The 12,262-nt window shown below is 41.3% G+C and overlaps 1 protein-coding gene across 2 annotated transcripts in view; it reads left to right on the top strand.

Annotated features, from left to right (window-relative positions):
* TAFA1 (TAFA chemokine like family member 1) overlaps positions 1 to 12,262 on the top strand; it is a 210,046-nt gene that overhangs the window by 162,175 nt on the left and 35,609 nt on the right. The window contains exon 3 of one of the 2 annotated variants that reach the window (XM_074550404.1): positions 5,350 to 5,487. In XM_074550404.1, coding sequence (XP_074406505.1) covers positions 5,350 to 5,487 — 138 coding nt within the window. Of the gene's footprint in view, positions 1 to 5,346; positions 5,488 to 12,262 lie in introns of both variants that reach the window. The other variant, XM_026796056.2, reaches the window with a different exon arrangement.

Genomic DNA, 12,262 nt, shown 5'->3' with positions numbered 1-12,262 from the left:
TTTTCCTCCTAGAGCAGAAACAACATTAGAGGAGTGTATGTAAAAGAAAAATTGGAGTGTAATTACACTGTGGCTATGAGAAGTTTTTTATTTGTTCACTTGTGAAGTGGCTGGTGGTGTAGCATGGGACTTTGTTTTTCCATCTGTTACATATTCCTGTCAGAAGTAAAAGTGTTGCTTTGTAAGTTCCATAGTAGTGGCTTATTATTTCTTAAAGTAAAGTATAGTATTTTCCCCTGTGCACAGTGTAGTCTGCAGTTCTGGCACATTAGCTGGCATAAACATTTTGATTAAAACTTATGAATGTATTAATTACACCTGGGAAGTTTCCAAAGCTTATTCAAACTGAAAACTCTTTAAACTGCAGCCCCCAAACCCGAATTCTTTATAGTAAGTGTAAAAAAATAAAAAAGGACTGTCACAGGGTTGTTTTTCCTTTGTTGTATAGAGATGGGGTGGAGACCATGCAAATTTTTACATCCATTCATTTCTGGGAGCAATTTTTCAGCAAGTCTACAAGTGTCTGAAGAATTTTTGCTGTCACCATTTGCTTGGAGTCTATAGAATTTAAATTCTCTCCAAAATTCTCTCTGTTCTCTTCGGTCTAGCAGCAGCATCTGCATATACTTCAGCATTTTCAGAATAACATATGGGTCCATGACCTTAGCAGGATGATAGCACTGGCATTTACACTGGCTACTTGAAGCTGTTACAAATAAATAGAGCTACCACAAACCAGCTATAGTCCTAATGAACTGTCTGGAAATGTTGATAAAATTGGTCCATATGATTTCTTTTGTTCATATTCCCATGGTGAATCACCAGTGGTGTAACAGAGGCAGAATTTGGCCAGCAAAGCCCACAATGTTATTTGGGCACCATTGTTTTTTTGCAAGTAGCAGGAACAGGTTCTTACAACAACCTTCATCTGGATTAGGCTGTGAGGTGCATTTGCAATGAGCTGGAAGCAAATGGAACAGAGGATCTGAATTCTAAAATCACTGGGTGTGTGACCCTGAGAAGAAAGGCGCATCTTATCTGTCAGCCAGCTCTGCCAGTGCCAAACAGCCCAAGAAGTCTCACCAAAGCTCCGCTCTGCTCATGCATTCATGCACACATGCATTCATTATGACTGACCTGCCCTAGGAAGGTCCATTAAGTGGAGCTCATTTCAAGCACAGATGGTCCTGAATAGCTTAATGTCTGTCTGGTGGCCAGAATAAGTGAATTCTTGATGGCCTTAGACTTCTGATCACATACATGCAGCCAAGGAGGAAATGAAAACATGTTTATCATTTTGATAAACAACCTCTCTCATTGCTGCAGGACACTCCATGTAACTCAGCAGAGTCAAATACTATTAAATTGTCATCACTGTCAAGGAGAGAATGTATAAGTTTTGCTACCTGAGTCATAGTTAATGACTTCCACAATGTATAACACAAATCAGTAGTGCTGTTTGCTTTTTTTATGTTTGTTTACTGATAAGTTCAGGCTTGGCTGGAATGCAGAGGCAAGATATAATTTTGAAGTGCAAAATATGCTTTTATTATTACCTCCTAGCTAGAGGTATAAAAATCAGAGATGACTAGAAGATGGCTTTTTGGCTTCTGCCAGGCATGCACTCAGACCTTATAGTGATTAGACATTTTAAATCACAGCCTCCCACAGCAGACTCATACTCATGATAAAATATTTCACTCTGTGGTGTGTAAACTCAAGGTGGCTTTGTAACAGAGACAAAAATGAGCATTATTTCAGGAGTTAGTGTTCTCCAATTAGAATGAAACCTTTGCAGGGGTAACAAACAGCTGTCTCTGTTTTACAGCAGGAATGATCTATTATTTCTACAGTTTTCTATTTGAAGTCTGTGCAGAACAAGGGTTTCTGGGAGGCTGGGGAATGTGAGCAGAGTTGCAATGACACACAGAGTTGCCATCTTCAACATTCCAGGATCCTCCCTGGCAGGCAGTTCTGTCCCTCTGGCTTTGGTCACATTTCCTCCGTGCAAAGCTGAGGCCTCCTGAGTGCTCAGAAAGGATCAGCTGTTCTCACCATCAATTCCTGCTGGTGTTTGGTGTGAAGAAGGTATAAGTCATGACAGGACATTTTCATTCACCTCTGAAGCTCCTGAAGGAAGATCAATGCTCTTCCTGATCCACAAGTTCCAATTCCATTTCTAATCTTCTGGTTTTCTTGGGGCAGAAAGAAATTATTTTTTAAAAAAATACCAGATGGATTAAACAGCCACTTCATGAAATGTAACTGTCAACATAACATTCAGAAGACATTTACTTTGAAGATTTTTAGGCCCCTTTCCTCTCCTTTTAAATTCAATGGCAAATCTTCTATTGACTTGAATGGGTTGGATGAGGCTATTGTTGTGAAATCAAAGCCAGAAGCTACTGTAGCTCAATAGACCATAAACTTCAAAAAACAGAGACATTTGTGGAGTTTATGACAAGGATTCAAACTTTTGCTGCACTCACAGCCTATCGGGTCAATAGTTCCCATTTTTTTTTCAGAACTCCTAGCCATGTAATATCTTGCCAAGTCTTCCCATAATCCAGATGAACCATTAAGGAAAAACAAAAAGACTCAGGAAATTAAGCAGATATTGAATTAGAGTATTTCTTGGTGCTCTCCAGCCCCCTCCCCCAAAAGAAGAAAGTTGGAAACAAAAAAATACAAATCTCTGAATGCAAAGGTGTTTCACATATCCATCTGAACACATTGAGTGATTTTCAGTGGAAAGTGAAGATGGATTTGTGTTCCTCTCCCCACTCAATTAATTTCCTCATTTATGCAGCTGAAGTAGATTTAAATAGAACCTCCCACCCTCAATATATTTGTGGTATATGTGTTTCTGTGAATGATGTAGTAAGGAGCATGCTTTTTCAATGAGGTTTTTTTCCTATTCTCACTGTGTCCATTTATATCTGTCTCTATTCCCATTTTGTATATGACTTTTTAAAAGTCTCACATGTACATGCATGGTTGGTAAAATCCATACAAGAAAACACATTGCATGCAATGCTACTCAGTAGGCATCCATAGGCTAAATATGCTTTAATGCAAATATCTGATCCCACTTTACAGATTTTTCAGGATAACAGGCTGTATAACCTCCAGAATTTTCTCCACGTGAGGTGGATTTTTTTCTTCTCTGTCAGCACTGGAAGGGGTCTTTCTATTATTATAATTATTAATATTTGCATACTTTTATGGACTATGTAGATAAAACTTCCAATTAATGTATTTAAATTTTTAGTGGTTAAAAAAATGGGTTTTCATTGCTTTTATAGTGTCATTATGTTTTGCCCCTCCTAAACAATTGCACACTTTGAGCTAAATTCATTACTGCTCCAGCAACTTGAGCTTCCACATAACAATTAAAGGTGTTGTAAAGCTCTTCCACCACAACCCATTATTTTGAATAGATAACCAAATAAGCAAGACTAAGTCATGTGGTTCTTAGTACTCATACAGTAAATTTATAGAGAAAATTAAGCATTTAGGTTATTCACAAATATTTACCACACAGTCTATGCAGTCTAAAATTAGAAATGCTTATTACTGTGTACATTATCTTTATTGTTGAAGTTGCAATCAATAAAATCACAAATCTCTCTTCTCCTAGGGCACGACCATAAGATGGATTAAACCAATGAGAATCTTTTCATTGCTTTCAATACAATTTGGATAGGGGAACAGGGACTTTGTGTGAAGGATTACTTCATAGAAAATGGAAGCATTTGGGGCTGACTTGATTATCACAATTCCTCTTACTCCTCAGATACACTCCAAAGCCCATTTGTCAGAAGATGGCTCTCTGAATTGTTGGGATCTCTCTTTTTTGACACCTTTTGGCTTTCAAAAAGCTTGTGTCAGCAGCCCAAACACACCTAATAACGAAGAGGTGCAGCAGAATGTCTCTGCAGATGACTCCAGTGTTTACTACAGAATTAATCTCATGCTTGCAGACTCCCCCATATGAATCCTCCCTGCCTACCTGCCCAGTGCTTCATTTAAAATGCCACATTTGTAGAAAACCCAGGTACCAGGATGCACTCCTGTAGGGAAATGCCACTGAACTGCCAGACCTCTACCAAAACCCTTTGTTCACAGCCAGATGTGGATCAGCATCTCCACATTTCTTATTCTCCTACAGCACACAGTGCCAAAAGCTCTCAATATTCTTTCAAAAAGAGTGAAATCCAAAGATAGGATTAATGGGGTTTATGCTGCAGTAAAAGCAGCATGTACTTAATGGCATGAAGAAATAATGCTCTTCTAGAAAATCTTGCACATCCTGCCCTTTAGTGGGCAGCACATGAGGTTTTGTACTAAGCTGAAACAAACCCTGCCAAATTTGTGCTGCAATTTCAGAAAGCAGCCAGATATCTGTGGGGAGCAGCCTGACACCATTAAACACTCAGTGATTGTGAGCTAAATGCAATCTGAACTGAGGAATGGAGAAATTACCTGGGCAGGGCATTAGCCCACCGTGGTGTTTGTCTCCTTGCAGAGCAGAGGTGAAGGGGAATGGCCCACCTGACACTTCATTTCTGTGCTCAGCATATGGCACAAACACCAAGCATTCGTGAGCCCAAAGCCGCCGTGGGTCTGTTGATCACCCCCTGTGCTCTCCTCCTAATAAAACTATTGCAAATGCTCAGAAAGAACAATTAGGGAGGAGACAAATTAAACCTGATGATCTCGCACACAGTGGAAATGTTTTCCTGCCTTAAATCTGCCAATCTAGTGAGTGGGAGAGCAAAGGGAAGTGCTGCTGGGCCACCCTGTAATCTGGGGAGACTCTGTCCTTCCCTAAGGGCTGAGTACTACCACAGAATCTAATATTTGGAGAAAAACCTTATTTCTAGGTGGGTTCCCTTAGTCTCTGTCCTTGTATGAGAAGATATTTGGGGAAAAGCATAATTGCAATATTGCAAGCATAAAACCAGCCAACAGTGATTGCACATTTTCTGTAGTATTTTACCCACATTTCTTCAGGCCCATACATTGATAACATTATTTTTAGGCCAAAAATTATGTGGATGTCACAGAGACTTCTAATATAAGAAAGGCAAGGGAACTTATCTACGTTTTCTATTAAAAAATGTAGTGTAGCAGTACCTGGCTTATTTGGGAGCACACAAAAAGACAGAAATAAAACTGTAATCCCACCTGTACAGAAGCTGGGCAGAGGCAGACAGGAGCACGCCTGGGTGCTTTGATTAGCCACTGCTGCTCTTCCTAATCAGAGTGTCAATATTCTCTTTTTCTTTTCTTTTTTTTCTTCTTCTTTTTTTTTTTTTTTTTTTTTTTTTTTTTTTTTGCCAGAAGGAGGAACGTGTGAAGTTATAGCAGCACACAGATGCTGTAATAAGAATCGAATTGAGGAAAGATCACAAACAGTAAAATGCTCCTGTCTACCTGGGAAAGTGGCTGGGACTACAAGAAACAGACCTTCCTGTGTTGATGGCAAGTAGCTCCTCCTGTGTATATGTTTCTGTTTGTGTACAATCCATTAGAGCTAGAAAGCTGTAAGTCCATAGACTGTGCATAGGAATTTTGTTGTGTTCTTTATTTAATGAAATAGAAAAATCTATAAGAATAAGTATATATTTAGACTTTCTTGCTACTTCTGTGCATAGCTCTGTGCACATGGATCATGTTAAGGTTTAACTGAAAACTGTAAGAATATTGCCCAGTATGGATGCTTTACAGATGAGTATAAGAGATTTATTATTGATAAATACCTGGATAAAATTATCCCCTGAGTCACTTCACAGGGCCCCTTTGGTGCCACATTAGTTTCGATTCATAAATATTTCAAAGGACAACCACTATTCATTTTGATTTAATTAGTCATTTGGAAAGTCAGTGGCAAAATAACATAAATAAATGAACCTCATATTCTAGCCCTGAAATGAACACTACAGAAAGCAGGAAAAAATCTTTGTCTATTAAAATCACTGCTGCTGTTGCTTGTCATGGGGATTTGGTTTGGTTTTTGTTTTTTTCTGAAGGAAAAGCACCATGTGATTTGTGTCTGGGTTTCATAGGAGGTTTAGCTCCACAGGGTGTTTTCCTCTCTGGGGCTCCCCTGCCAGCAGTGCAAGGTGAAACCACCCAGCAGTCAGGGGGAGAGCCACAGCTGGGAAGTGCTTAGCAAAATATAAATCTCATAAGGAGATGGGGAGTAAGTGGTACTAATCCCATTAGTTACCCTTCTCAAACAAGCTGCTCTGTGCTGCAGAATCCCTCAGTGCAGCAGCTTAGTGGAATGGAGTATCTTGTAAAAATCCCTCACTGTTCTTTTTGGTGAAGGTTGTGTTGTTTGTGTCAGCCCACAGGTGCTTCAGAGCGCCACAGGTTGGTTTTGTGCAGCATTGTAGGCTCTCCTCACTCTTTCCATGTTGGAATCCCATGGGTGGTGGTGTCTCTGCCAGTTCTGGGAGCACCCAAAGTTTCCTCTTTGTGTCTGTGTTTGGCACTCAGCTTTACCCCAGGCAAGAGTGGGGTGCTCTGCAAGAAAATATTGGGAAAAACGTTTTCTTCTGGGTACCTTTCCTCAATCCCAGGCTGCCAAGGCATTAGAATGGAGCAGGGAGTGGTCCAGTGTACCTCAGACAGGAGTTGTAGTTAGGCAGGAATATTGGTGGGTGTTGTAGAAGGGAATATTGTGCAGACAGAGATCATTCTTGCAGATTTGACACCAAGAAGGTGAGAGATTAGGAACCCTTAGAGAAATGAGAATCTCATGTTTTCTCAGTAGGTATTTCTGGCATGTGGATATCTGGTTTATATATTAAAGATACAAAAGGAAATGTTTTATTATTTTAAAAACATATTCAGATTTTTAAATTATGAAGCAGTGTTTCATAGCTTGTTACACCGGGAATGCAATTCAGCTTCTGAACTCATGATTAAAACCATGCTATGAATGCACCTGTGAATGATTATGCTTTAGTCCACAACCTGTCATTCTGTTATTGCCTAATTACCCTGATGAAAAGAAGCTTTTCTTTTTCTGCTAAGCACACTCATAAAACCGTAGGTGAAAACTACAGCTGGTTGTAACCAAAGATCAGGCTGTACAAGCCTTGAAGAATTTCATGTTCTTCATCAGGTCATGAAATACAGAGGCAGCAGATAGAGCAGAGAGACACCATTAATTCAGCCCTCATAACTCTGTTCAGAGAAGAGAAGCTCAAAGAGTGCTGTGTGAAGAAAAAAGTCGGGTGCAGGTGTGGACTGGAGCCTAATTGCTCTGTCAGGATTACAATAAAGAGAAATGTTATTGTCTGGAATTTTGAAAGGAGTTAGGATAAAACAATGGCTAATATGAAAGTGTAAGGCAAGTCCCATTGAAGTCACTGGTAAGACTCACTGTGACTTCAAAGCCAGCAGACGTGAACTACAAAGGAATGTCTTCCCCTTTCAAGTTGGGTTGCAGTCAGCCCATAGCTGCTGCTTTTGTAGATGGCTGGAGAACAGTTCAAAAGCCCAATATGCTGCTGGTAAAAATTAATCCAAGGGACATTTGCTTTGGCCTTTGTTTTATCCCAGACTTTGCTTTGTGGCTTTTGACATACTGACCTGGTTTAAGTCAAAACTTTTTCCAATTTGGTGGTTCTGTTCTTGTAAAGACAAACTCCCAAAACTTCCCATGGGAGTCCCACTGACGTCAGTGCTTTAACTCACACAAAGATTTGGGCTTTGCTGTTTATTTTCTGCATGAGAACATTTCAAAAGGTCACCTTTTGAACTTTCTACCTTCTTTGTCTACCATATTGAAAGGTTTCAGGCTGGTTAATATCACACCAGGTTTTATTTACCGTGTGTAAATATATACAATTTCAAGCCATAATGTGTCACTAAGAAATCTTGCTTGAGTCCTAATTAAATATCCACAGGTGTTCAGCAATATACTCACAATATAACAAGCAATGTACTCACACCCAAAGACAAACAAAGAGGTGACAAGGACTGGGAGACCCCTGTGAGCAGTGTGGCTGTTGGTTGATCACCACCTCAAGCCATCTCCACCCCATGGCTGTGTGCTAGTGTGCATAAAGCAGGCTGAACCGCAGTATTGCCCTGTCAAACTGTGACTTAATGGTATTGGAATCAAGCTTTTGGTGCTTCCCAGTTAAATTTCATCAGAAAACACCTCCTCAAGGCTGCTGCTTTGGCAGTTTGAGTCCAAGTTGCAGAGGAGAGATTGCATTGGCTTCCACTCCTACCAGCTATTGCTCTGGGACACTGCTGGGCTGTATGGAGAGCTGGATTTGTTTTCTCTTTCAAAGAATACAATTATTTGTAGCAGTCATCTTAACATTTTTAATAAGTGTCAGGGCTGATGAATGGTCCTTTTGTCCCTTTTGTTGTGGGATCTGATCATGGTTAGCTCACCATCCCAGTACACAGGGCTTGGCTTGCAGTCCTGCTCCTGCATGGGACAAAATTCATGTTTGTACTGTGAAGGGCATGAAGTTGATGTGTATTCCCAAGCATAACTCCCTGCCACGTCCAGCAAACTTTTTCTTTGGGGTCTCATCTTAATTAAGAAGCGAAGCTCATAGAGTGCTGTGTAAAGAAAAAGTGAGGCCAGGCCATGGCAGCCTCAGAAGTCACAAATGATTCTTTGTATTCAATACTGTCCTAAAAGCTGCCTCCATCACCAGTGGATTATGCAGTAGCAAAACAAAAGCCAAACCTTGCCATGAAACACAGACACCATTTCTGTTTCTTTGCCTATTCTGTTGCACATTTACTTTCACAATTCCTTTCACTACTTTAAGGTCTTTTTTGTTTGAAGTGTGGTTTGAAATGCTCCCTACCCTCTCTACAATTTATCTTGCCTGCCACTTGGCCAGAGCACATACCACAGGCATCAGGCTGCTCAGCTCTCTGCCATGGATATTATTTTTTTCTTCATTTGCCCAAATACCTCTCCAGAGCAAGTTCCTTTTTCTGGGGAAAGCAATGCCCAGCATTTCCTGTGGGCTCATAAAGGCCTTCAGGAAATCTCTGTCACTGGTGCCATTTCTCCTGTGGGCTGAGGTTTTATTCCTTTGTCATATCATTACTATATAAAAAAGATACTTATAATTTTTTTAATACTGTCACTTTTATACTGGGGATATTGTGCTTTGTACCATTTACTTTCAAGTGGTATTGAAGCATCCTGTGCAGTCAGTAGGTGGTTATGTCTGTGTGTTCTTCAAGGCTTGTGAATAATATATAATTTGTTCATCAATACTGGAGTTTACTGTGTTACAGTGAGTGCTCTCAGACACACATATTTTTTAATGTTTCATTTTTCCGTTCCCTTCCCTTCAATCGTCTTCCATGCTATTTTAAACTCTTTCCCAGGCAACCTCATATTTCTTGCATAATTATCTGTGAAATTTGTTGGAGCAGAGAGTATGGAATAACAGAAAAGCACCTGCACTGGCTTTTGAAATCAGCCACAAAGGAACCTTCATTCAGGTTGTGCATATTGCCAGTGCTTTTAGGAAATGAGGTGGGTTTAACACTGGTGACAACCAAGCAAAAAGGAAGGTGCTACTAAAATTCTTAGCAGTATCTCTCCCTCTAAATTGTACCTGTAAAGAAAGGCCTCTGCAGACATGTGAGGTGATCCCATTCCACATTTTCTGCAACACAGGATTTGAAGAATTAACTCTCAGGCAGCAGGATTAGTGGTTTAGTCTCCATGGTTTGCTCTTGTTCTGTTTTATACCAGTCATGCACCAGGGGAAAGAAAAGTCACTTACTAATACAGAAAAAAATAAAATTAAATCAAGCCAGTATTTTCGTTTTTCACAGATTGATTTTGGATCACCTCAAGTTTCATTCTACAGTGTGTGAAATATTAGCACACATGTGCATGCTTCAGATTTCTGTTAGTCTGAGGATCATTTCTATGAGTTTGAGGATCCCTAGCCACCATGTAGCAGGATGACATCCCACTAGAATTTACATCACACTTCATCAGGGCAGCACTACCAAGCCAAACATGAGGTTACTGACCAGTGGGAGCTCCCTGACTTCTAATCCTCTCTTGGCCAGCACCTCTTCAGTTGTGCTGCTGGATAATTGGTGCTACTCATCCTTATTTTTCCATGTGCAATAGCTGGAGCAGAGAGAGGACAGCATTCACAGCGCACATTCCATTTGCTGTGTTTACCCTGCTTTCTCCCACCCAGGACCCACAAACAAAAAGGTCCCATCTGGTCTGTCACTCCTTAGACAGACAGTAAGTGCAGCCATCACTTCATTTACTTTTATTTTTAAATTATGGGTAAGACACTGATTGAGGAGCAAGCATCCACAATTCAGGAGTGTTCCTTCAGGACAGAGGGGCAGCTCAGCCCCTCGTGCTGGTGCTCACCCTCATCATCCTCCCATAGCACTGCACCAGCTGAAGGGTGGGCAGGGGATGCACAGACACTCCCTGGCTCTGCCTGCAGGGAAAGCAGGATTCAAGCCTTGTAGAGTCAAATGAAAGACTCCTATTGACTTTGGGTCAGGTCCTTAGTAAATGCTTTGTTAGAGATAATCCTGTATCTATCAGCACTTACATCAAGTGAGAACAGTTCACAGTCACAAAGCCAATAGTTTTCTATTTATCTAATGTGTACTTTAGGTGGTATCACCAGAAAGCCTTTTTTTTTCCCCACTCTGTGAAAATACTTTCAATCAATTCTTATTTCTTGAAGAAAGGGGGAAAAATGCTTTTTAAAATCCAAGGAGTCAGCTTCTCATCCCTCTAGCTGTGCTTCGGCCTAGATAAGAAGAGATCTCAGGGTCCCATATTATTAATTCACTGTCTATATGAATAACGAGCAGCCTTGGTGAATTATTCCTCACTCCTGGGAAAATCTATAGCCCTGTCCTCCTGCAGCACCACTGGAACCAAGCAGTAAGCTCATATTTATTTTTATTTGGTGAATTCAGATGACTTCATTTGTTAGGAAGAAAAAAATGTCTCTCTTCTCCACTGACATCCATTTAGCAAGTTTAGAAAAAGTCACAGAATATCTCATGTGCTATTAAAAAAATAGAAGAGGGGGAGGGGATAAGTCTAACTTTACTGAAATCTTTGAGGCTTTTCTTTTGTCCAGATCATGTCTTCTTGAAACGCCCTTGCAGCCACCCTGAAATCACAGCCAGATCCTGAGAGGTGCTGACTTCAGAGGGAGCAAAAGCAAAGCTGGCAGCAGCCATGCAGAGTAATTAATTCATTTACCCAGGCACAGAGGCTCTCATTACCACTTTGCCTTCCCTTTGCAGGGCAGAGGCTGAAGGGAGCAGAGGGGATGTGCTGTGTGCCTGACCCTGCCAGTGCTGGGTGAGGTTTTGTGTCAGGGCACAGCCTCGTGTCCTGAACCCAGCCCATCAGGGAGCAGCCTGGGGAGGGCAGAGAGGCTCTGCTCCTCCCTGAGCAATGGATGTGCAAACAAATCTCTGTGTGGGCATATGGATCCATATCTGTGCATATATATATATATATATGTGTGTGTGTGTGTATATATATGTGTATTTCTGTTCTGCAGAGCCACCCTGGCTCGGGTGGTGCCTTGCAGCACCCAGAGCTGCTCAGACACACAGGGATGATTTTCTGTGATTCAGGTGCACACAGGCAGGACACTGAAGGAGCAAATCTGCACTCACCTGAGCCAGGTGCAGCCAGGGCTCCCCAGGTAGGTGCTCCCCATGTCCCAGCCAGGGCTGTGCTGTTCCTGCAGAGAGGGGAATGGATGCTCCTGTCTCCTGGAGAGGGGATGGTGCTGTTAATGAGAGCCTCTGACTGTGGGTTTGTGTGAGTACCTCTTCATTGCAGTTATCATTTGTCTCCCCACCTCTATTTTATATTTCTTTATTTTTCCAGCGGCATTGTGGTTTCCTGCACAGCAAAGCAACCACCCTTTTTAATATCAAGCTCACAGAACAGCTGACTAATCCACCCCTGATGAGGTGCAGAGAGCTCACTTAAATCCCAATTTCAGCAGGAAAAAAATTTCTTTTTCTACTTAAGAGTAAAAAAAGCTGTAAGTCATGGCATGTGTCCATCTGTGTGAGGGGTGGTCACTTTTCCCAGGTTCCAGCTGGCAGATTTCAGAGGGAGCAGAGCCCTCACAGCCAAGCAAGGTGCACAAACAGCATCCCCACGGTGAAATTAGGGAATGGCATGGCTCTGGAGCAGTGTGAAGACACACAGGAACATATAATTACTTCACCTCCA

This window comes from Zonotrichia albicollis, chromosome 12, assembly GCF_047830755.1.
Source record: "Zonotrichia albicollis isolate bZonAlb1 chromosome 12, bZonAlb1.hap1, whole genome shotgun sequence".
In the NCBI taxonomy this organism is placed as follows: domain Eukaryota; kingdom Metazoa; phylum Chordata; class Aves; order Passeriformes; family Passerellidae; genus Zonotrichia; species Zonotrichia albicollis.
Note: the sequence above shows the minus strand (reverse complement) of the source record. Positions and strands in the feature narration are given on the sequence as shown.